Here is a 26,312-nt window from a genome sequence, read left to right on the forward strand (position 1 = left end):
CAGCAGAGGCAGCAGAGGTAACTACAGATTGTAAGTACATGAAGTCAAGGAACGGTTAGCAAATCAAACCTCCTTGTAACAGTCTAAGCTTAATGTTATTTACATCCGTCTGACACTTTTTAAAAGATAAAGCGAACTAACATTTGTGAGAAAGTATATGTCTAATGATATACAAGTACCGATCCACGAATGTAATGAATAAAACCAACAAATATTTTGTTTGATTGTACCCTCTTGACATTTTTGAGATAACATAAAATAAAAGCAGACAGCCATGAAGAGCATAAATTAAACCATTTGTGTAACTGAAGGATAATAAGATCATGTTATAGATTACCGGTATATTACCCAAATTTAGTCTGAACTGATGCAGCACAATGTTACAGTAAGAAAACCATCATCTCTGTACAAACATTCTGTTTATAAATACGAAGAAGAAGCGATCCATCCTCAACAGTGTCTACAGACTGGAAACCATCACCACAAGAAAATGGAACAGCGGGATACATTATGATGAGACCCAGAATAAAAATAAAAGGTATTTCTCACCGTGGCTGGAGATGCCACCTCCAGGTCCATGGGTTCAAAGATGAGGCTCATTTGCGGGGACATCTGAATGATCTCACCACTCATCAGACACAGCTTCTTGTTGTCATCAAGTACTGTGTTCATATTCTCAATCCACACGGCGTCCACTGGGCCATCAAAGATCAGCCATTTTCTGTCGGGGCTCTGAGAAACACAAGAAATAGAATTGCTTACACCTGAGAGGAATATTTTCTATCACATTTACATTAAATGAGGTCACAAATAGTCTCCATTGTACAGCAAACGATTGATCCCCCAGTGATCATTTTCATTTGTTGAAACAAAGCCAAAGACAAATGATATCAGACAAATAGAGGATAGAATAAATGTATATATTGTTGGTAGCTGGACATATGAAAGGAGGAAAACGTGGATATAAGGAGACACAAACAGATTTTAAGACAAACACATAGTGTAGACAAATGGGCACATAATATGTTGAGCCTTGGTAGGGATTTTTGCTTCAAGGAAAAATCAGACTCAATCTACCAGATGGCTGGCCCCTGCAATGATGAAACACACAGAATGTTCAAAGGATTCATGGAAAGTTAAGAAAAGGAGATTAAAAGTGCACAGAAATTCATGTTCTACCCTGGGCTCATAATTTCAGTGTCTGTATCCTCTAATCATATAGCACATACCACATTTACTTCTTCCCCACTGATAGAAATCCCCGTGCGCACTTTCAAGGTCGCCAAAGAACTCGTGCATTATTATCTTGGCGAAGGCTGTTTGTTAAATGAAGGAAATTAACACCTACACTGTCATAATAAGGGTTGACAACGAGCGTCAATTCTCCAGTTAAATGGGCTGGCAAGAGCTGTGCTTTAAATTGATTTGTTGTAATATAAACAAATGGATGTGCCTGGGTTTGGACCATCTGGTGCTTGTGAGGAGAGTATGTTGTTTGGGCGTGGCACAAAATAACGTATACTGTGTATGCAGGGAGTTTAAAAACACTACATTGCTGCTGACTCCAGATTAGCACACAAAAAAATAGTTTAGTATAATATGATGTAGAAAAAAAGACAGAGTTTCACCCACTAAGGAAATGACTTTTTTTCTTTTGAGACTGAATTAAGACAAGGCTTGTTCTTGTTTTCTATTTTCATTGCATCAATGTGTACCGCCTCGGCTGTCACAACCACTCCTCGCAGCCCTTATTCATTGAAAAAAAACAAAAAAACAATTTGTAAAATGACAACTATATAAACGTTCACAATTTCTAAAATGACAAGTTCATTTGGAAACAATCTGACAAAAGGACAAACAAATGATTTTCCATAATGATATGCCTCCACTGCAATCTGTAAATTGTCATCCCGTGTGTCTAGTGTCTGTGGCTGCACATGAAGGAAATAGAGTTATTAAAGATCTAAATTTAACAAGACAGAAAATTGTTTTTTTTTACCCTGTCATTGCAGCTTTTCTTTCAGCTTACAATTAATCGGAATGTCATGTCTGACCCCAAACTTGTAAACTAATATTGAATAGATGATAATGTACAGTATCTGATCTCAACTTCTTTCTGCACTGCTGCATATGATATAGAACATGAGTGTGCTGCAATCTTTGCTGAAGTACCAAAAGTGAAAGGCCCTTGAATGTTTTAACCCAGAGGGAAAAGTGCAGCAGCATTTAGTGACTCAGTTCTGAATAGCTACTTATAAAGGAGACATTCCTAGACAAGGTCACAGTGGTTATGCACAATGCAGCTGAAGCAGAAAAACAAAAATACTTCTTTCTCTAACAAGGAACAAGATGTTGCTTCGAATACCTTGTTTTAAAAGACAGAGTTCAGGTTTAATTGTCTGTGATCTGTGTAGATATGACAAAAACAAGCAAACTGAGCATTCAGAGCTAAACTGAAACCATGATAATGAAAATGTATTCTGCCACTAGGTCCTCCAACAGAGTGGAATTACCAAAGGTGGACGAAACGAAATTCAATCCAATACTCCTGTAGAGTAGTTTAGGGGTTACATTTGCCAACTTTAGTAAAGCAGTGCTAAAATGTTACAAAATAAGAGAGAGGGCACATTAGGCTCTGGTAGCACAGGCATGAAAAGTGAAAACGGCATGAAACTATGGTTCTGGCTGCTCCTAGTTTTTTACAGAACGGTGACTGCATGCAGCACTTGGTCGTGTTGTTCATCACCAAAATCTTGCTGCTGACAGAGCTGTTCACAGACTCACTCAGTGACCTTGAGAGGTGACATCACTCTCTGAGGTTGCCAACAGGGATGCACTTTCATAGTGTCTCCTCAGCCATGTCCTCATCCACCAGGAGGGGTGGCACCTCCACAAGGATAGATGATGTGGGTTTCCTACCCTCCAGCCGAACGAGGAAACCGCACTTGTGAACATGATTTTTTAGCTTTTGAAATCCACCATAAAAACCATTAAAAGGGATATCAAAGTTAAAGTTAAAATACTTAATCACACGCCCTCAAAAGCTCCAACGCATGAACTGTCTCCGGGGTTTATCAAAATAAAGTTACTAAAATACAGATATCAAATTAAAACAGCGCTTGTTCACCATTTGAATAATTTAAACCACATCTTCACCAAAGTGGTTATTACATCCCTGTAGACTGTACACAATATGAAGCACACATAGAGATGGAGGCGTCACAGCTTCCACGTTTCCTCTGAGAAATGTATCGTGCGCCAGGGCGATGGTGAAGTATCTTAATATGTAAATTTTGTCAAATAAGCTAAATAGATGCACATGTGTAAATATACTGGATTTCAATATGCAGATGCAGATCTGTGGTCGACCCTGAACAGTTCCCTCACATGAACATCCTTATCTGTTGAGGGTCTCTGAATTGCTGTTTCACAAGTCTAACAATACCATGTATTTGTTCGGGCAGGAATCTTACCAGGGAGGAAGCGAAGGTTCTGTAGCTCACGGCAAGGATGCCATCGGACCATTCATGAGAGACAGGGTCAAACTGGCCGTACAGTTGACCCATGGTGATGGATTTGGGGTTGATAACTGTGATCTCTACCAGGTTCTCATCCATCAGACCCTGGTATAACAATCACATACATGCAAACGTGAAAAAGATAATACACAGACAGATATCTTAAATTCAAGGGAAATGGATGCACACATTAATAGATGCAGTATGTACATACATATAGAAATAGTTGTGGTGTGTGCATACACACACATACAACATAAAAATGTATATAAAAGAAAACTTTACTCTATGGGTTGTGGGTTTTGTCTTAGAAAAAGGAAAACAAATGTGTTTCAACAAGTATGACAGCCGCTCATTTGACTAACTTGTCGACGCCAAAACTCATAAATTGCTCAGAGGATTACGGTCCGTATGACAGGACTTCTGCTAACTGAGGAAGAAAAGCAAAAACTGCAAAGGAAAAAAAAAAAAAAAAAAGGTGTCACTTTGAGTTTGAAAAAAAATGAGAGAGTGAGCTGCTGACAAAAAAAGAACAATACAAAAAGGATAGAACAGGGAGCGGGGGGAGAGGGTTGGACATGATCAGTGGGTGTGCAGCGACAAGGATGACGATGATAAATGCAGCGTTCCCAGGCATTCCATCAGCAGGCCTTCATCTGTCTCCTTGGTGGGATGCCTCTCAGTCCTCTCAGCCATGTAAATACAACAGGCCACTTCTGCTCTTCTCTGTGAGATCGATAACTACTAAACAAAGACTACAGCTCTGACAAATTGGATGGATGTGTTTACTTGGGACAAACATGTAGCGCAGATAAGCCTTGGATATTGATTATAAGGCATATTCTTACTTGACATGAAGGTTTAGAGATTTTTTTTTTACACATGGAGTAAGTCCCAATGACCTAGGGGACCTCATCAAAATTCATAATGAAATACAGTTTAAAAAAAGACATGGTCAATCATCTGAAACGTTTTTTTCCTCAAAATGTCTGACAAATTGACCAGGCTAATACTTGACATGAAAACAATAGATAAGTTGAACGTCAAGGACAACAACAGGAATGCAAGCATCAGGGAAATAAAGTGGTTTAAAGCAGCTATTGATCATGATTTAGTGTGAGGTTAGAAACTAAGATGGATAGTTTCAGGACATCATACCTTTTCACAGACGTCATGAAGAGCTGCTGCCAGCACACGATATGCACTAGTCTTTCCTCCGAAGGGCTCACCCACCAGCATGAATCCATGCCTCACTATCATCATCTCAAAGACCTGCAGGATTTTCTCAATAAAGAATTCGGTGACTTGCAGATTCATGCGTGCACAGTTTTCCTTGATAGCCTCAAGCAGGACGCGGTAGTCTCGTTCTGGCAGCTGGACCCCCGGGAAGAGGTCAGAGGTGATACCCTGAGATGTGAATTTGGTGAGATGGAAATTTTTTGGGTTGAATAAGGGAATGGACAAACAGACATAAACAACATAACATCTAATGGGAATGAACAAGTAAACAAGAAACTCATATTGTATAAAAGACACACGTAAAGCCCCTGTACAGACTTTTCATTTAGTGTTGATTTTGGCGGCCCCTGTGGACGAAAGTGGCGGAATGAAGACTGCATTTCCCACTGTCATGAAGACGTTTGTCTGGCCGGCGCGTGTAGATTTGTTTTGGAAACGTCGGAAAGAAGACGGGGCTTGCTTCGTTTTTTTTTTTTTAGCAGTGTAATGTATCTATTCGTATCGTTTTGTCGGTGGTCCGACCAGACCATGCCTTCCAGAGGTATAGAATTAGACTACTTAGAAATAGCGCATCTTCACACTGATGGGCTCAATTGCTGTTGTAGGTAACAGAGACACATTAGAAGAAACCAGAGACTTTTGCGTATCCAGTTAAAAGCTCCGTACAGGGGCTTTAAACAGACTCAAACTGTCCTCATCAGGGATGCAGATCTTGAATTTTTCTAATGACCAATAACCAACGCTCTTTAACCGATAATTAACTGTTAACCGGTAAGATTAAAACGCTCGTGGGGCGATCACCCATGTTTGTTTGTTTTTTGTTTTTTTGCTGTTATAAAATACACACACGCACTGCTCATTGTAGTTCCAAATGATTGACTTGAATTTGTATGTGTTGACATCAGTTGATGAGTACTGCTGTGTTAATCAAGACAGGAGGAGTTCCACTCTATCTCACCTCAAAGAGCTTCAGATCATGGGCCAGGAACTTGGGTAGATTGACGTCAATAATGGATCTCAGCAACAGCATGTCTTCATTCTCCTCAGGAAAAGTGAGCTACCCCACGGAGGAGGGAGGAGAGAAGGCAAAATAAATAAGACATATAAACAGTGGTAAAATAGTGACATATGAAAAGCAGTTGAAGTTGGGGTTTCATGTGTATTTTTCAGGTTTTTTTGGTTTGTTTTTTCCATAGCACAGGTAGCTGACAAACAAGAGGACTTACTATTGTTACTGTACAGGTCTAGCTGACACCTTTACAAGAACATACATTGATGCATTAGATCACCTGATTAGGGGCATATCCAATGTTTACAATACAGTGAAAGAGTTTGTCATGTTCTGTTGAGCTGATATGAATACATTACTCTCTGTGTTGGATGGACAATCTAAAGTACGATAATCCTAGCAATGTGTAAGCCACTGCTCTGTATTAAATATACCTAATCTGTTTTGACAATGAGGCAAAACATTACTCTCATCTATGTGCTTGTTTTCCTTTGGGCTAGCTCAGCCTTTTTCTTTCAGAAACACAGTGAGCAAGAGTTGAGAAACTGTTGCACCCCAATTAGGCATTTCTCTTACTGTTGTCCTATGATCAAAGATTGTTCTACTTCCCCGAAAAGAAATCATCTATGATTTCTAAAAAGAAAGTGTCACAATAACAGTGAGGCACATCTAAAAATTGAAAAATAAACAAGTTCATACTAGCAGCATGGCTCTGATGCATCAGACTGGAATTATTTTGTCGGGGAAGAAATTCTGACGAACGACGAGTTCCATCATATCAAAGTAATTCTGTTTTGAGATACCTTGAGGTTTCCAGCGGCTGTGAGCACCGACTTGACAGCTCTCATCCCGTAGTCGTAGTGATGCTGGGAGGAGAGCTGCTCTGAACAGAGTCGATAGGTGGCCACAATTTTCACAGACAGTGGGCGCGCAGTCACAAAGCCACACGAGTAGAGCACAATCTCTGCGATCATCGCGTAGTCTGGTACCATCATAGCCACAGTCCTGAACAGAGCCTGTTGTAACAAGACAGTTTTGCTTTACATTTACATGTTTGCTTTTTTTGGACATAGTTCAAAAGAACATAGATTTCCTCTTGTTTTAGTTTAATGTTTTCTTTACATCAGTAAAGTTGGGAGAGAAGTAATAAAACCTTCCAACATTTGAACTACATTTACTCAAGGAGCAAGAAAACATGCAGATTTCCTTCCTCACCATGTACTACAAGAATCCTAGTTTGAACATTCATACAGAAACAAATGACTGATACTGTGCCTTGAGGTTATCTGGTAACTCAGAGCGTCCAGCGTAGCCAGGATTCATAGTAATGAACACGGCACAGGAGGGGTTCAGTTTTAGCTCTGTTCCTTCAAACATCAGCAGCTCAGCATGGGCAGCAATTCCTAGATACACAGACACAGTTAGTACATCACAATATGCATTTGGCTTTACCTTTGCGTATTTTCACTCTGACAAAACTTCTTCTTCTCGTTTTTTTTTTACTCCCACTGCTGTTGTTGTATGTGCTCTCAATTGCAAGGCTCTTGTTTTGCGGGGCACTGGAAGTGCTCATGTTGTTATAAGGGGCGTGTACAATAAAACCCAGGTGTCTGTGTGTTGATTGACAAGACGTGAATCGCTCCCTCCGTCAACCATATGTTTTTCTCCCTCTCCGGTACCCTCGTTTACACTGCTGGTGATGAACAACTCTGCCAACAGCTGTTTTGGATTGCTGATTACTGTATTTGGACACTGTTAGAAATGAGTACATCTTGAGGATCGTTATCTGTAGATCCAACCACACCTGTAGAGACATGGACCTGCGCATATCTCAAGCTTTCGAATTAGCAGTTTTAGGCTAATAAAAATCGGTATGCCCCTTTGGCCCTTACATCTCACGACCCAAGTCATGTGATGCTCATGGCACCCACAGGAGATGTTTTTTGTGCTGCAGAGAACAAAGCTGTGGTTGAAGTCCTGCTGGCCAGCCAACACAAATAGCCTTAGCTCCACATTGCACATCTTTGTAGTCTAAAGCTTTTTAAAAGCTTTTTCACTGGTAAGAATACACCAAATGTGTTCCTGGTGCTCTGCCAGCTCTCACAAGAATCAAAGGGATAGAAAGCCAGAATGTCAAAAATAACACACAAACCTCTCTGAATGGTGAGAATCTGTTGAGCCACCACAGACAGCACTTCCAAGTCAATGCGGTTAAACTCATCAAAGCAGGCCCAAGCACCACAGGACAAAAGGCCCTGATCACACATGAATACACACAAACACATAATTTCAATTGTAAATAGACTCAAATATGTCAGCACACACAGACACAGATCTCATGTGAATTTAAAAAGCACATGTGAGCAGGTTTTGCCTGTGTATTTAAGCTATTTCAGTATGGCAAGTGGGAAGGTATTTTAGCAGGGCATAAGCAGTTTCACGATAAACAAATATGGGATATGTTCGTTTTTTTTGCAATCACTTACAGTAGTGTGGGTTTTGTGGCTTCAAAATACATACAAAACTCTAATCAATTGCCACTGATTAACTGCAACAAAGTTCACAGGGGCAAACCCCCTGACTAAGCCATCAGTGCAGTGGAGTGCCTCTTTTAAAAGGACAAACCTCCATATTCCACACTTCCTGCACCAGGACATTGTAGCAGGAGTGCATATGGAGATGACTGCATACATTTGATTTATTTGCATAATGGTGGGCAAACAAACCAGCAGCAAAAGAATGTGGAGATACTATATACTCATTAATCAATTATCAGACGTACAAGATTGAATGCTTGCTTTGACTTTAGTGTTGGAATAAGTTTGTCAGTGCCGCACTGTTTCGCTGTGTGTATGGTTTTCAGTAGATGAACGTGCTTTCAAAAGTAAATTTGTGTTTAAATTTAAATTATTGGTATGAGTAGATGCAGGAGAAATTCAAATTTAGTTCACTCACTTTGAAGAATTTGCCCAGAGCAATGTAGTCCAGTCCGTCAGAGCAGTTGAAGACCACACACTGCTTGGCCACAGCTTTGGCCAAGTCTTTGGTTGTTTCTGTTTTTCCTGTGCCAGCAGGGCCCTCAGGCGCTCCTCCCAAATGGAGGTGGAGGGCACCAAACAAAGTGCTGAAGGGTGATAAACAGACAAGACAAAGACGGTGCAATATTATTTTAGATAAGGTGTCATATCCCTTATTGTATTTACTGTACTATCTTTATTTACATGAACATGTAAGAATAGGTCCACTCCAGCTTGCTAGCAAAGTACTTTGTTATAAAACGAGCTAGTTTCAGAGAGCCAGAGAGTCCAACACACCAAAACCATCTTCTTCTTAATGTAAGAACAATTTTTGTAATTCAAGCTGGAACATGCCAATAGCTAAACTTCAGAAAAAAAACTGATCAGTCAATTGTTGAGGGGGGGTGTGTGTGGTAGTTTTACCGGTAGCAGCGGTCAGTGAGAGGGGTTATGACCAGGCGTGGTGTGTTGCCAAGGTACTCATAACCATAAGGCAAACCAGCATTGATCATCTTGGTCTGGAGCGTGTTTTCCTGCAGAAGGTGTCATGCAGAATTTTGAGGTCAATCTCTATTTATACTATTTATAATAAATGAAACAAATAATTCAATAATTTACATTGTGAATGGCCTAAACCACTGCCCCCCTCCACTTACCACCCAGTAGTAACGCAGTTGGCTAAGCCACTCAAAGTCATTCTCGTCGCTTATTCCTTTTTGCACTAGTGTAGCCAGCACATCCCTGGCATGGACGTCAAGCACGACGAGGGCTCCAAGGGTCACGCGGTTTTGCTTGGACAGCTTGCCACGTACAAGTGCCACAATGTCGTCAATCTGTGTGTTGTTCTGCTCCAGGTAGGCAGCTAGGGCCTGAGGGAGAGAGAGGCATCATTAAACAGAAGGCAGAGCATGTTGGAGTTTATCAAGACTGAGAGGGGACGCTATCAAGGCCCCATCTATAAACCGAAGGTCACAGGTTTACACCCTGCGACACTGCCACGTCTATCACTGTCGAGATGTCTATGAAGGAGGCACCCCATTTTTAATGCCCAGCCACTGCTTTTGCTGGCTGGGCATGATCTTCTTGCTATAAAGTGAAACAAATCTATGTGTATTGAAGTGTATAAAAAGAAAAATACAACACATGAGAAAAAGGGGCCTCCCTTTTCCCTCCATTAAAAAACAGCTGGTTGTTGCAGCAGTACTCTGTGGTCTACATAAGACACATCAGTAATGGCTTTCATTTGATGTGACAGTTTGTAATTGGCATTAACACCAGTTGTTTTACCCATATTCACCTTTGCCTCTGTGTTTAAACCCAGAGATCTCTGAAAGACTGTAGATAATAGCTTCCAGGTAAGTCATTTCTCTAAGCAACACATTCATTGAGAGCTAATGTGTTTGTCTCTGAGTTTTTCCAAGAGTAATCAGTCTGTGTTGACCTCATTTTGGGAACCTTTTAAATCTTTTGTTTACACTTACTCATCCTATGCAGGAGACTGTATAATACACAGGGTACGTTGCCATGGTTACAAGTTTACAGACATCATGCAACATCAGAAGGTACTGTAAATGATGTATTTCAGATACCAGCAGTTGCCATGGTTACAGCTTTGCTACAGACACATTGTAACATTGTTATTTTGTTTGTTTTTTCCAGAATGAATTGAAAGAAAACGTTCATTCTGACTTAAAGAAATTGAACGAAAAATGTAGAAATAGTGTTAAAACTAGAGAGAGTTGATCACCTGCTGTCCTGAAACGATGGCTTCATGGATGTCCTTTGTCCAGTAAACTTGTGAGACACACAGCACAGTCTGGCCTGGCCAAGCCCGCACCCAGTTGATCCTCAGCTCGTTGGGGTATGCCTGGATTGCCTCACCAATTACCTACAATAGAGGGACAGAGGCTTTCATTTCCAGCTTTCTGTATAGTGTAGGATATCTGAAAGGATACTGGGAGACCCCTTGAGTCTGCATGCTCAAATTTGGACACATGTACAGTATTTGCTTGGTAGCATTTATGGGTGAAGTGAAAAATAAATAAATAAATACATAAAAATAAATATGACAGCCCACACAACACCTTATGCAGCGAGGCAATCATGCCACTCTCTAGCTCTAGAAGCCACTTCTCCACCTGGCCCCTGGCTTTGGAGGTGGAAATGATATCCTGCAGCTGCACCACTTCACCCTCACTGCTCTTCATGTGAGTGATGTCCAGCATATCAGTGAACACCACACTAGCAATGCCTTCAAAGCACTTCTTCAGATGGGGCTGCACCCTGGAGAAGAGAAAAGCAAGAAAATAGAATCGCTTCAGTATTGTCTAATATTTGTAGTAAATATACAACATACAACATCAAGTAGTAAGTGGCATCTTGTATAAACCTCAAGGATTTACATAGTATGTGTATAATTCTATTCACAACTGTAACACAGATTTGATCTGACTTTAACCAGTGCGCCTATCAACACTACACAAAGTTGCTGAAGCTTATTTTGGCTTATGTGCAGGTTCCACCACAGAGTCAGGTAGAAAAAAGAAAATTGTCACAATGTTTTTTGTGAGTGCAGATCAATATCAAATTCCTATACTTCTACTTAGACCAAAAATGTTAATTTTCCACATGTTGGCATGGATGCTGATGTGAAAGACTTAAGAGCAACACACTAAATATACAAATACAGATATAAGCATAATCTAAAAGATGCTTAAATCCCATAACGCTTCTTCACATAGGCTTTACTTGTTAAAGGTGGCCCTATGGTGCAGCTGGTGTGTTAGTCCACATCTAAACTGAGTGTCCATGCTGTTTGTCACCAGTAATGATATTAAAATAAGCATTTCTTATATAAAAAAAAAATAATGGTGTGCCTGCCTCCCTAGTCCCTACTGTGAAATATAGGCGGGTACAGTCTTTCATGAAGCATGAAAAAGCGAAAGAGGATTATCTTTCATGTTTCTGTTCCTGATCAGGTTCTGTGTTATACGACAACTACACCTGAACAAAGCTGCGTTCTACACTACCACTCCACTTCCACTGAAGTAAGGTTTTATGAAATAACTACAGGGCTGGCAGATTTGTCCTGAATTGGTTATATTTCAGTAATTTTTCATCTGAAAAAGATGAAAAACGTGAGGGAGTAAAGATTATTTTGGAAACTCTCTGATCTCTGTAGACTTCTTGAATATATTGTTTATTCTGGCACAAGAGAAGCATGACATGACACAGTGGATATGAGCAGATCAAGACTGGTTCTAAGTCACCAACTAGAGCTTTTTACAACCCCAAAGATAATGACTCAGCAAAGACACACACAAATGTTACAATTCTACCAGTACTATCTGCCAGTTTCCCGAAACACTCACATTAAAGATTCATGTCAGCCCTTATGAAAAAAAGGCCTCTTAAATTGTTAGTGCAGTATTGCATTAAACAACACATAACTCAAATTCTGGAAAAAAGTACAACACACATCTTTCTCCTGTTTTACCAACATTAAACTTTGCCTCCACGACTGACTCAAAAAAACCCGGCCAAATCCCTACAAGTGAAATCTGGTCTACAGAAGAGGTGATGATTGTGTGCCTGTGAAGTATTTCAATCTCTGGATTTCATTGATTTCCAATTGTAATCATTACCTAATGTTATAAAACATGTCATTGTGGGCAAAATGATGTGTGTTGTTTACCTTGTGGGGTCTTTGGTCTCAGACAGGATTCCCAGAAGCTCTTCATTAGACAGGAAGAAGAACCGAGGAAAATAGAGACGCTTTTTCTCCAGGTAGTTATTCAGACCTTTGAGGATCATCTCCAGAAGGACGCTGGACGTCTTTAGCCTGTCCAGCATCTTTTCAATGGCTATCACTGCCAATACATGCTTGTCCTACAGATGGGGAGGAAATTGTGTTAAAAGCAAATAATCAATTTGGTCCAGTACTTTTACAACAACAATAGTTTCTGGGGTCAAAAACCAACTTGTCAACTTTATGTTCATGCTGACTCATTTTGGATTCCTAATTTCATCTATAGTTTAAAGGTGGTAATTTGGCACTAACTCCTGATAACTTTAAGTGCTCAAGCTTTCTCTGAGTTTCTTCCAGGTGCTAATGTGTATTCCCTTGGCATCTTTGGACTTGGAATATTCTTTTTTACAATACAGCATCCGAGGCCACATCCGTACAAGATGCCACTGCTGCCTACAACAACTGATGCATGGGAAATTACACAATGCACAGCATCACAGTTGATATGTGTTGCACTTGAGCACTCCTTAATTTAAACACAAATCTTAAGTTTGAGAGATAGAAAATAAATGTAAAATTAACTGCACATTGTTCATTTATCATGGCGACATTTGAGATGGTTTGTTGTGTTGATATTTTTCACAGTGCTACAGTGCTGTCACCGGTGCCTTGAAGGTTAACTCTAAAAACTGCAATATCTTCCTTCAGCAACATCCACAGTGAGGCCCACTTGTCAAACAGCACCCTAGAAAAATCTGTGATGGGATAGTAATAGAGATTTTACCTGAGGCCTGTCTAGCACCTATGAAATATTTCAGCTCTGATATCATCTCATCTGTACACTAATTCAATATCCTCTGGAACTGTCAGCCCCAGGAAGTGCCTAGATAAAAAGTCTATCTAATCTTCAAGGTTGGACACTGAATGCCTGAACCTGCTCATATGAAAATGCTCGTATGCTGAATCTGCTCACATGAAAACGTTTTTGCGATTCTAAAATGAAGTGCACAGCCTGATATCATTCTCTAAAAAGCAGGAGTGAGCATAAGGCTGAGCCACGGTGGAAGAACATACCTTTTTTATTTCTGTCTTTTATTGCTAAGAAAAACTCTATTCTATTTTTGTTCTGTTACTGTACAACTTTTTAATTATAAACCCAATCTGCCAATAAGATAAATGTTTAAAAGATTTGATCACCTTGCAAGACATTTTTTGATTCATCATTTCAACATGATTTTAGCTTGAAAAGGAAAGGAGCTGTAATGGATACAGCTGAATAGGTAGCCTCCAAATACAGATGTTCTTTGATCTTTGATGAATGATTGATTTTCCTTGAGCCTGTTTTTGCCATACCTATAAACAACTGGATGCTCAAGAGACAAAACAATCAACATATCAAAACCAGAGCTGCAAAGAAATAGATAGATAGATGCTGGGTTAGGGTTAGGGGAAGGGGTACTATTGGGTAAGAGATGTTCTGGAAAATGTATGATCAATGTCATAGGATCAGCAATATAAAGAGGATAACAGGAAACGCTGCTTTTACTTGGTACATCAGTTGCTTTGCAAAGGGGTCACTGTTCATTAAAAGGGAGGCAAAGCCATTGAAATACTTTCAATCTCGTCAAGTTCTGTTCAAAAGAATGCCGTGGAATTGCAAAGGCTATAGAACAAGATAATCCGATCTCCGGTGAGTATTTCTGATTTTTTATGATGACTGCAATAGAGACAATGACTCTCTGGGCTCACCATATAATGTAAGTAATAAGCAAATAATATGAATTAAAACACTTTAGATTCCTTTTTTGATGTAGCAGCAAAACAAATCTAAGGTAGAGTACAGTATGACACTAATTTTAAAAGGCTAAATGAACAAGGTCGTTAGCCGAGTCGAAGAACTACATACACAGACAAAAAGCCTAATTTGATTGTGTTTCACTAAACCATATAATTTACACTGGCTAAGAATGTCTGACTGATGAACTATGATTGTAGTTATTCACATTTTTTTTTTATATAGATTTCATCGGGTTGGCAGTTCTTGCATGATTCCAGTTTTATGCACTGCTTACCAATGCTATGGCTGTGGTGAAGCAAAGTGTCATTTGTCAGATTTTGATATAGTATAAGTCTATGCAGGGACGTGTTTTCTCAATACTTGCTTAGATGGTGTGGTGAATTAGTCATTAGCTTTAAAATTTGCAAATGCGTTATGTCAGAAGACAGTGCTAGAATCTTATTTGTCACCATTCATCTTTTAGTATTGCTGTATTTAGCATCACTAGATTAACATATTCTAAAACAGATTCACAATACATAACGCACTGTGAACCTACTGTAATATCAATATTCCTCAAAAGTATTCTTTACAAGTATTTTGTACTACCTTGTGATTATATTCATTTTGTATTGTTTTTTTTTTTGATGTTATGAAACAAACCTTGCACTGACATTGACTCTTTAATTAAGTGCTATCCCAACTCCTGTGATGCCCTATAGCAGAGACGGTGATTAAGTTGTAAAGCAATACGTCTTAATGGATTCCTTTCCCACAGAGACTTCTATTAGTCTTGTGAGGTTTCAAGAGAGTGACAGTAGTAATCTCACATATAATAAGTCAGGTATAGAAAAAAGTCAAATCAGCGTTTGTTAGCCTAAATTATTCCCACTCAAGTCATTTTCGAGTTTTAAAAAGCTTATCGTCATAAAGTACCAGAGTAAACATTTTCACATTATGTTTGTAAAGTAATTCAAGGAACTCCTGTATTCACTTCTGACTGGTAAATGAGCACTTTATTAAACCCGCAGCTAAAAGTGATTGTGATTAAATAAAATACATATTTATTGAAATATTAATTCACCCCTTGACTTATTCAGTGTATCATCACTGTAGGTTTATTTGTATCTTTGAATTAAAATATCAGATAAAATGACATACTGACAGGATTTCCCAGTGTACATATAATGCACAATGATTAAACTTAAAGGGATAGTTCAACATTTTTGACAAATTGGCCCATTGCCATAACCCCTATTGTTTTAGTAGTAGAACACTTGTGCCTACACATGCTCCGTAACTGTGTACGCAACTCATGTTAGACTAGACAGTATGCATGCTCATCTCTGTGTGTAGGCTCCATGTCCCTTGGTGACCTCATTTTCTTTGTGGCTCAGTACGGCCCTGCCCCTTCCAGACAAAATCCATAATTTCTATTTGATGGTGCAGTCAGCCTGGGCTTTCTGGAGGACACTGCCTGAAATTGATGTGTCTCATTTCAGGTCTACTGAGGACGCCAATTACCCTTTGGAAACTCTTTGAGGAGGCTGGTGCAACACTCACTTTCTATCCTCGTTCTGTTGTTTTTGCCTTGCTCTCTATCCTTTCCCCCCTGATTCCCATCCTCTCCATGCTCTGTCTCTCTCTCTACCAATCTCTGTCTAAATACCATTTTCTGCCTCTGCTATATGCTGCAGCGCCCCTCCCTCAAATCTGCGCTCACTCTCTTTGCTGTGCTGCCACTCTCACTGTTGTGAATGTTTGTGATTTTATTTGTTTACTCCATCAACTCAGATTTTACTGTCATACAAGTTAGAGTGGTGACTTTCATTACATTACATTACAATAGACAATGTCACACAGTTAGGAATACAATAGCTCATACAATCCCAGGCCTGAGCTGTGTGAGTCCTACCTGAATTTAGACTGTATTTGTAGTTCAGGCCACACACTCCTGACTGTGTTCCAAGTTATAAGAAGGTTTTTCAGATTTACTGCATTTGTTGCCACTGAGCATTAAACCCTGTCTCTGCTGACATGGCCAGCTATTCATGGTTTGCACTGCAGCATGTCCCTATTTCCAAGTATAGTCTCAGTTTTCTTGCATGTGTGGCACAATTACAGAGGCTCATTAGTCAAATTAAATCAAAATCACTAAAACACACTAGAACGATTCTGTGCGACATTGCTTTGGATGTTAATTGACTATGTGCAGTCAATATAGCAATGGGATAACTGTAGGAATTCCTGTTCACCCAAGATTTGATTGGTGAATGATTCCTGAATAAATGTCAGCCAACTGAATAAGGGCACTTTAATACATGAAGTACCATGAAAACTAAAGATAAAGGATAATGTTAAAGGACCAAAAATGTAACCTCAAAAACACACCATGCAGTATCTAACTCACTGTACAATATACAATATCTAACTTTTTTGTTTTGTTTTTTCAAAAATAATAAACCTAAGGCAATTGCACACACAGCCTACATCTTACTGTACAGAATGAAAATGACAGCAGAAAAAGTCAAACTAATGAAATGAAAATTGATACTGTTGATTGATAAAAAAAAAAAAACAAGCTTAACAAACACAGTATGCAAATAAGTGATGAGCACTATGTATAGTCCTCATATTCTGCTTTTAATGTGTTTTATATACTGTGTTCACCTTACAGCTATGACTGTCCCCACTTAAACAAATCCCTCTCCCTAGTTCTTCCTCAATAGTCAACTGATCCAACCAAATGTTGCAGCTCAAACCACCATTCCACAGAGTTCATTTATTAGTAGTAGTAGTATGTTTTTATTATTCGTACTGTTTTTTTTATATATTACTGCACTATGTTGTGGCTAGTAGGGGTTGCACGACTTCAGATTTTTTAAAGTCGACTTTAATGTTACGAAAGTCGAGTCGACGTCGACTAGTCGCTGATGACGTCATTCATATTTTTCCCATCATAAATCACAGGAGGAGGGAAATGCTTTGCAACAATCTGTAGCTTTTCACTGACAGACGCTCATGCACAGAAATGAGTCCACAGAACAGCAGCTTTATAAACAACAAGCTGTAAATCAGTTTGGCTTTTTGTAACATACACTCCTATACAAGTGCAAAAGATAATACTGTAGCTCCTGTCCGTTAAACAATTAGGGAGGAAAATGACTACAGGCCTCGTCACCATCACAGTCCTGCTCAGTCACAGTTTCACTCACGGTTTTTGTTTTTCCTGGTTGGTTGTTGCTGTTGTTGGTTGTTGTTGTTGTGCGCGACTAAAGCTGTCGATATGAGAGGAGTTTTTTTTTTTTTAATTGCCGGCAGCCCGGACACACTGCCGGCGGAAGCGCAGCGCCTCACAGGCGCTTGGCTGGTGTCAGGCAGCAGCTTCTCTCTCCACGCCGGTCAAACATCGACCCGTCTGTAGGCTGCTCGGTTTTCCACACACACAGGTCTGTCTCTAGCGCTGTATGTATGGATGTGTGCCTTGTGTGCAGACGCAACTGACAAATATTTATAGACGGACAAACTTAATCATCATTTATTTTATTTTGAAAATTGACCGGATTCTCTCGCCTTTTCTGTGCCCGACTTCCTGTCTGGTACGCACTCGTTCTATCCAGCTTGACGGCGCTCGTATTTTTTTCATTCAGCGCACTCAGCTGTTGTTTCAAGCCGCTCTTCTCTCATATTGTCACATGATCAGCGACTAGTCGACGTCATGCTCAAAACGTCATTGTGGAGCAGTAAAGTCGACTAGTCGATTAGTCGACTAGTCTGTGCAACCCCTAGTGGCTAGTGACATGTTGATGTCTTGGATGCTGTTTTTTGTCTTGTGTTTGTAATGCTTGCTGCAAATCCAATTTCCCTCGGGATATAAATAAAACTGAACTGAATTGAACTGAGTTCACTGATTAAAGATGGTATCTCAAATCATTACTGAATCCTGATGTACTGTAATAAGACAAACCAAAATCAAACACAACAAAACAACTTACCAGGGAAACTTGTTTCATAGTGTCCCTCCAGGTTTTGTCAACAGTCGTGAAACGACGTCCCTCCTCAGGCATCTGAGTCATGATGTCTGGGGAGCTGAATATGGGCTCAAGGTAAAGCCAAGTGGACTGCACCTTTAACCATTCATCCAGGATCTCTTGGAGGAGAAGCAACTTGCCCTCCCATTCTCTAAAAGAAGAACACAATCTTGTAATCCATGTCACTCATGTCACACATACTGTACTGTACTGTATGTGCTGTTTTTTTTTTTTACCGTATACAAGAAGATTTTAATTCAAAGGACAGATTAGCTACTGAAAATAGAAATCTTTCCATTCAACAAAATGATTCACTCTTTTCTGTGGAAGTCACAGACACTCTAATGAGTATCACTTCAGAGGAAGAAAGGCATTTAGGAACAAAGGACATGTATATGTTTACTGCATTTAATGCCAGATATCCCCTGCTATGTACTTCATTCAACTGGCTAAAAAAACTGATTTCTTTCAAGTAGCACCTTGTACAGAATAAGGACAAACTGATTTCTTTGTCCTACTGCAGTAACATCCTCTCCCACCCACTAGGCTAGATACTGGCATTAGAAAGTTTTCTTGTGATATTACAAAAAAAGTTTGCAAAAACATTTCAGTAACTGCTTTAGCATCTTGTCCAATAATGTACAATAGATTTTTAAAAGTTGCAGGGAGTCCTGTGTCAAACTGTGCCTGGCAGCAACAATGTAACAAATTATAGAGAATGGGAAAAATTGTATTATTTGCTGAACTCACAGGGAGACAAAAAAAAGAAAGAAAGAAATGAAAAGTAATGAATGGATTACAGAGTATGCTTGACTGAAACTAATGTTTTATAAGTTTCACAGAACATTTTGACCACAACCCTGAGACAGACAAACAATTTGAACAATTTCTCAGCACAGACACCGCAGGAGAAGGATTGTCACTCACCTCTGCAGTGTGCGGCAGAATGTTGGAGGATTTTAACAATTTAAACATAAGTAAGATTTTGTAAAAATGTATCCAACTGAAAATTCAGCAGAGACCTTTTATTACTCAATAGCAATAATTTAAGGTTATTTGACCCTGTGAGTATGTACGGTAAGTACTTTAATTAATCCACATGCTGTGGCATTCATTCAGCAGTCATGAACATTTCTCTGCTTGGTTGGGACAATTTACTACTGAAAAAAGAGATCTTTTATTTGGTACATAATCTCAAATTTGCAATACTTAAATGATTAATGTCGACTCAATGTAGCTCAACAGGATCTTCTACCAATTTTACTCTACTTGGGTCATAACATTTGTGGGTTCTTTTCCAAATGAGAAAAGCTCCAAACAAACAAATCTCTGTTTTCTTACCGTATCTCCACCTCAAACGGTTTAATGAAGGGCGAGCCCCTCATAGTTTGTGTTTTAACAATATGATCGTCCAGCAGCATTTGGACTTCGTCCACTGTTGATAGGATGGAGGTGCCTGTCTCTCGGTACGCCAGGAGGCCAAACTCTATGTCACTCCACTCACTGGCCATTTTCTCCATGGCCTTCTCCAGAGAGTACTCCTTGCTGGCCGTTTCACCAATGTCTTCAAAGCTGCTTAGGTGCTGATCCAGGTTCATGGATACGAACTGTGCCACGCACGCTTGGTCGTCAGCTGGCTGTAGGGAGATGCCGGCAATTTCCGACATGGCATCCCAGTGCCGGTCACGCAGGCCCGGGTTGCACAACACCTATGAAGAATGTAGTACAAAGATTTACAATATTTCAATATTTCAATTTAATCTCATATGAAACATCAATGTTATTTTGATTTTCTGTCAATAATAAGTAATTCTGTTCGGGTCATACTGTACCTGCACCATAGGAATTTGCTCCTTGAAGTCCTCCACCTTAGTTTTCACAGTGGTGGCTATGTGCAGAGCTTTGGGAACTTCAGTGAAGCCTTTCTCCAGCTTGTATAGAGTGCGCCAGTAGTTGCCAACATCGCCTTCCACCTACAGTACATCACACACATACACACACACACACACACACACACACACACACACACACACACACACACACACACACACACACACACACACACACACACACACACACACACACACACACACAATCTAATCAGCTTGTCCTTGAGTGGTAAAAGCATTTTTAACAAAAATGAAAAAATTCCCTCAAGGCGTCACGGAGATATTGTATTCACAAGACAAAAGCCATGTTTTGTTTAATCACTATGACCTCCAACTTTGACTCCTGAAATCTAATCAGTTCATCCCTAAGCATGAAGTGTTTTGTGAGGTCGCCATACTCTTGAGATCTGACCTCTGGCTGTCACCAGCACAGAGGCATAACAATACAGAAGTGTTCTATTAACTGAGAAGTGGAGGGAGTCATTCTTTTTACACAGTACACATTCACATTACAGTTCATTGGACAATTTATAGTCTTCCAACATATTTCTGTGAGGTCTTTCTGGTAACCGCATCAATAACCATGCAAATAGCTATAGAATTATCAGTTATACCCATTATTATCTCCTGACTTCAAACAACAAACATCACTGAATGATAATCAATGGCACAACTACTAATCAGATTTGTTTTCCTAGTAATCCCACAACATCCCAACACACGCAATTCAGGACTGGTATGATGCCGTTCTAAGTAGGACTGGAGCTGTTATGAGAATACAGAATGTTATGTCAAGCTTGATTCGCCTAACACTTTAGGTTTTTTCTGTATGGAACATAACGTCATCAATTTCCACAGCCCCTACCTTGTCTGGGTTCACAGCGGAAAGCGGCCCATTGATCCACTGGTCATACTGGTTTAGGAAATCAGTGGCTGTCTCATAGAGGCGTAAGAAAGGTGTAAGCTTGTCTTGAATCTTCTTACGCTCTGGGTACTGTGAAACAGGCCAGTCAAAGGCCTCCTCCTCCAGGTTGAAATCATTAATCTTCCCAGAGAGGCAAAAGGTTTAAAAGAGAGGCAAGGAAGAAATATACAAAGATGAATAGGATACATAGATGAGTACATTAGTGTCAATGTGTGGATAAAAAAAAAACATTTGATAAAGGCATTTACAGCTCCTCTGTGTAAATTATTATCATACTGTAGCCAATGCTGCCCTCTAGTGGTTACATATTTAAATGCACATGCAATTGTGTGCAATAATATACTGTACTGCACTACTAATGTAAAAGATTATACTCAGCTTTAGTCTTATGATGTGATACATGATATATCATGGTTTGGCCATGAATATAAGGACACTCATAGATACTGATATTATGAAATGACATTTTTGAACAATAAAGTCCTGATGTACCTTTTCCATGGCAAACTCCAGTTTAGCATTAAGGGCCTGGGCTTTCTCCAAGTACTTGGTGAGATCTGTCAGATCACCGTGAGTAGTAAACTCCATCACCTCCACACTATAGCTGACCAACTCTTCCTCAAATTTGTCACGGGAAAACTGAAATGAGTGAACAATAAAAAGCATGTATGTTATTTTTCTTCCAATGATTTCTTATTTTTATTTTACCTTGTCCTTGTCAATTTAATTGGACTGAGAAATACAAATAGAAAAAGAATTAATAATACAGACCTTGAGGTGCCTCTGATATTGTTCTGTCTTGTCAGCAATTATCTGTTTGTGTTCTTTAAAGATGGATGGCAAACGCTGAAACCACTGGATGGTCTCTGTGTTGAGCTTCATGTCCGTTGAGGAGAGAGTGACAAAGTCCATCAGGAAACACAACTGTGTGTTGGAATCTGTCAATCTTTGCTCCAGCACCTGCAGCTCTTTCGTCTCCACATTGTCGATGTAGACCTGAGTGGGTATAGTACACAAGGTTAACAACTTGGTTTGTATTTCATTTATGGAATAAGAATATTTCATAAGATAAAATTCATATCAACCCAGTGGCCTTTAACAATAAAAAAAGAAAACCACGGAATTCCACCTATTACTTTACCCAATCAATCTGTACTGGCTCTTTAGTCTGTATCTCCATCCCTAGTTGATACTGTGTGAGAAATAATACATTGCACACTATGCCAAGATGGGTTGTGACAGGAATATGTGGCAGTTACCCTAAGCTCCATTAGTTTCTGTGTGTCAGAAGGGGTGCTCAGTGCCTTCTCTGCAATCTTCTCAAATTCATTAGAGAGCCTGAGAGAGGAGAGAAATTAATTCAGTGACATAGAGTATACGAAGAGTTTCACAGACTTACAATCTTATTATGGCCCAGCTTGGAGCTAAGAGGCACTACTGGGATAGAGAAGTAACTGAATCTGAAACCACTGTGCAGCCCCGGTTACATGCACACTGGGCCTCATGTATGAATATTTTTTGTTATTTGAGTCCTAAAATCATTTTCTGCAAGGCTTGTTTGTGCCAAGGTTCCAAGTTTAATTCACCAAACTCTAAAGATATCAAGTTTGCTTTAGCAGTCTGGTACTGTAGGTAACTGACAATGGTCGATGCATATTTCAGTGGTACACAATGTCAAAAGATATCTCTTTTGATCTGTCAATTTTTCTAACTTTTTTGATTCCTCCATTTTGTCCATGTCCTCACATATGTGGTGAGATTCTTTTCTTGCTGTGATGTTATGAATGAAAAAGTGAAAACAATGAACCAACTGACGTCTTGTTGAGCTCCTGATGATCCTGCAGCATCCGTGTAATCAGTCTCTGCTGTATCTCCTGAGCACGCTTGACAAGAGAGTGGAGGAGCTTATGGGACTGGATCTCAAACATACCAAGACGTACCACCTAAACCCAAAAGAGTTGGTCAGTGAATTTCATTTTCTTAAAATGTACAGCAACATACCCACCACACAACAAATTGAAAGAAGCGTAGCCAGCTAAAGTTGCGGTGATCAAGATTTAAATTTGAGATGTTTTCAGGATTTACTAGATAGTGTTCTATAGTGAATAATAGTTTTCATTGAATTAAAGAGTAAAGTCGTATATAACAAATAATATCTCTAATGATTTGTAAAATATGTTTCTTATAGATATTGTTTTGTTTTTTTTGTCTTTTATACTTGTTATGAACTACTCATTGTCTCTGTTTCTGAATATAGGCATATGCAATTGTAAGCAAGTACTCAGTCTACATGCGTTTGTTGTTATGGTACTGTACCTAGTGCATATGTTTATGAAAATGAATCCTCTGACTGAAACCTTATGTAATTATTTTAATTAGTCGTTGCTCTCTTTTTTTTCTCTTTTATTTATTTTCATATTTATTTATCTTTTTTTTTTTGCTTTATCACATTGTCTGATTATTCTGTCTGTATTATGTTTTTCATTGTCTGTCTGTTAGTTGGAAGAAAAAGATAATAATATATTTTTTTAAAAAGAGTAAAGAAACATTAGCTACCTATGCATGGAATGCTCAAAATCAACTGGATTTAACTTATATATTATAAAGCTGTATGGTCTTGTTGTAATTTCTTTATATCAAAGATTTCAGAGCTGAATTTGTTAAAGTTTGCTCTGTAATTGTAGAATAGATCCGTTTATATAACAACAGCATGTGAGAGTCTACAACATGAATGTCATATATTAGTCATGGACAATTGCTTTGTCATTTTTGGTAAGGTCCATCTTGCGGAACCAAGTACCTTGCATGATGTGTACTGGATCTGGTCGGCAAGCTGCTGGTAATGGACCATCTCTTCCATGATTTCCTGGAAGGAGTGTTGCTCACTGAGGAACTGCTCCACATCTTGCTCTGCACGCCTGGTTACCAGCATGGAGTATTTATCGTACTCATGGATATACTCCTTGGGCCCGACGCACTCAGCCCAGAACACCCTGCGCGCCTCCTCCTGCTGGGCCTCAATAATCTCTGGCAGGATGACGGGCTTCAGGGTGTTCCCTGATTGAGACCCTGGCTGGCATAACATGAAGTGGGGATCACATGCAGGAAACCAAACTGTTTGGTTCAGCGGTGCAAGTAGATAGTGGATGCAAAGCCATGATTAGCTACTATGAATTTAAAATATACAATACAGCATACTCTCCCTGCGGGGAGAAACCTGGCAACACGGCCAACATTTAGCACATAAACACTGTGCATTCATGCATTAGAAAACATAATACAATGTGACTTAGTATAGTACATTTTCAAAAATACCACATAGACACATTTCCTCTTACCAACTCAGGGTACATTTTGGTCTCTACGCGAGGTATCATGCTGACAGACCTGAGCATGAACTCATAGACATTAATGAGGGTCTCCTCATACAGTCTGAGGTCAGACTCAAACTTGATCTCCTTGTCCTCCAGGATCAGATGAAGTACAAGGCCTGGGTACCCATAGGTTCGCTAGGATGGTAGAGAGAAAACCAAAACAAGTAAAAACTTTGGAGGTATACCTGCTACTAAGTCAAAATCTAGAATTTATTCATTTCAGTTTTTTCCCAGCCTATAGTTCATACAACTCCTCTGACATACAACATACTGGCCTACATTTCTTATGGTTTTTCCTACCAGGTTTTGGGAAATTAGATTTGTATAGTCCCTCATTGAGTCTAGTATAAGGTTCTGCAGCTGGGTGGTCATCAGTGCAGCCATACAGTTGAAGAAAGGCAGCAGTTTGGCCACGCTGCGATTGGCAGGAACCGACTTGTCTCTGCAGTCACGGTAGTAAATGTTATGCACGTTTGAAATCCAACTGGTATGGCAAAAAGCACAAAAAAAACAACATGATTAAAGATTATATTCAGGGAATGTATTATGCTTAATCCAATATCTGAGCAGAACAAACACAATGTATTAAATACATCAAATCCACAAAGATAAGCAAATTTGATTCTAAAAACAGTTATAGATAAATAGTAACATGGACTCACTCTTTGAGGAGGATTTCTCTGGCATCCTCAACATGTCTGGTGACAGTTTGCTGAAACACAGACAGCTCCATGGACTCCTCTCTCCTGTGGAAGTCCTGTACATTTATCAGACGGACATCCCTGCAGGTAGGTCACCCAAGAGCATAAGATTGTTGTAAGATCACAAAAATAGATAGTGAAAAATGTATTTCTTGCCCAGTATAATCAGAGTTTGCAATTGGTTAACTTGACCAAACTGACAGTTCCATTGAATTTATAATTGCAACTGCAGTAAAAATAGATCCAGAATTCTTACTTGTAAGAGGCATGCCAGAGCTCCATCATTTTACGCATAGTCGGGCTGATAGAGTGCAGTTTATTTCTCATCCTCTTTTGTGCATGGACAAAGGCTTTGTTCCATGGTTTCGGACATTCCTCCATTCTGACGGTGAAAAATAAAAATGGGATCAAGAAAAACTTTACGTTTTACCATTCTACACACTTCCAGCCACTGCTCATTAAAACCCAGGGTTTAGGTTACCTGGTTGGCCTGGTAATGACAGCTATGCTACACAGTAGTACACAGTAAATGCTCTGTACTGTATACTTGTACTGTCAAGATAATCTTATCCTGCAGACTTACTCAAGTCTTTGAGGGGACAGTTCCTCTACTTTGTCCGTGTCATTTTCTCCTTCATATCTGAACGTATATTCCACTGAAATTGCAAACAAAAGGGTATAAAAACAACAAACAACATTCTTTTGAATTGCAAATCATCCAGTCACCAAATATTCTAGGTTTGGTTTAGTAAAATAAATACTGATTGCTGTCTTGACGCTGAACAAGTAGTCTTCTTTGATCTCATCGACCAGCAGCTCCAGTGATGGGCTTGAGCGTGATGGTCGGCATCGCGCCCTGACCAGAATCCTCTCCAGCCAAGTGTCCTCCAAAGGAGACACATTCTCCAGGTCTATCCCATTCTGGATGTAGTAGTTGTATTTCTGATTGGAAGAATATTATCAAACCATTTTCAGAAACAATAGGGAACTTTTTAGACAAACAATATCTGATACTAGCTTTGTGACATTGCTGATAACAAGGTGATGAAAATATATCTACATCCAAGATGTCATTGAGATTAAG

At 39.5% G+C, this 26,312-nt stretch overlaps 1 protein-coding gene across 1 annotated transcript in view; it reads right to left on the reverse strand.

The window, feature by feature from the left end:
- dnah7 (dynein, axonemal, heavy chain 7) overlaps positions 1-26,312 on the reverse strand; it is a gene marked incomplete at both ends in the record, with an annotated part of 70,444 nt that overhangs the window by 43,129 nt on the left and 1,003 nt on the right. Inside the window, 28 exons of the mRNA XM_083996924.1 lie at positions 550-732; positions 3,474-3,623; positions 4,677-4,925; positions 5,716-5,814; positions 6,570-6,782; positions 7,042-7,169; positions 7,919-8,021; positions 8,722-8,890; positions 9,207-9,316; positions 9,440-9,652; positions 10,531-10,671; positions 10,868-11,066; positions 12,478-12,671; positions 18,304-18,490; positions 19,681-20,048; positions 20,172-20,312; positions 21,094-21,273; positions 21,646-21,792; positions 21,925-22,149; positions 22,413-22,491; positions 22,969-23,096; positions 23,954-24,226; positions 24,492-24,662; positions 24,828-25,011; positions 25,190-25,309; positions 25,485-25,610; positions 25,812-25,884; positions 25,990-26,170. Of these exons, the coding sequence (XP_083853050.1) occupies positions 550-732; positions 3,474-3,623; positions 4,677-4,925; positions 5,716-5,814; positions 6,570-6,782; positions 7,042-7,169; positions 7,919-8,021; positions 8,722-8,890; positions 9,207-9,316; positions 9,440-9,652; positions 10,531-10,671; positions 10,868-11,066; positions 12,478-12,671; positions 18,304-18,490; positions 19,681-20,048; positions 20,172-20,312; positions 21,094-21,273; positions 21,646-21,792; positions 21,925-22,149; positions 22,413-22,491; positions 22,969-23,096; positions 23,954-24,226; positions 24,492-24,662; positions 24,828-25,011; positions 25,190-25,309; positions 25,485-25,610; positions 25,812-25,884; positions 25,990-26,170 (4,734 nt within the window). The remainder of the gene's footprint in view (positions 1-549; positions 733-3,473; positions 3,624-4,676; positions 4,926-5,715; positions 5,815-6,569; positions 6,783-7,041; positions 7,170-7,918; positions 8,022-8,721; positions 8,891-9,206; positions 9,317-9,439; positions 9,653-10,530; positions 10,672-10,867; positions 11,067-12,477; positions 12,672-18,303; positions 18,491-19,680; positions 20,049-20,171; positions 20,313-21,093; positions 21,274-21,645; positions 21,793-21,924; positions 22,150-22,412; positions 22,492-22,968; positions 23,097-23,953; positions 24,227-24,491; positions 24,663-24,827; positions 25,012-25,189; positions 25,310-25,484; positions 25,611-25,811; positions 25,885-25,989; positions 26,171-26,312) is intronic.

The sequence above is a fragment of the Trachurus trachurus genome, assembly GCF_905171665.1.
Source record: "Trachurus trachurus genome assembly, chromosome: 21".
Classification (NCBI taxonomy): domain Eukaryota; kingdom Metazoa; phylum Chordata; class Actinopteri; order Carangiformes; family Carangidae; genus Trachurus; species Trachurus trachurus.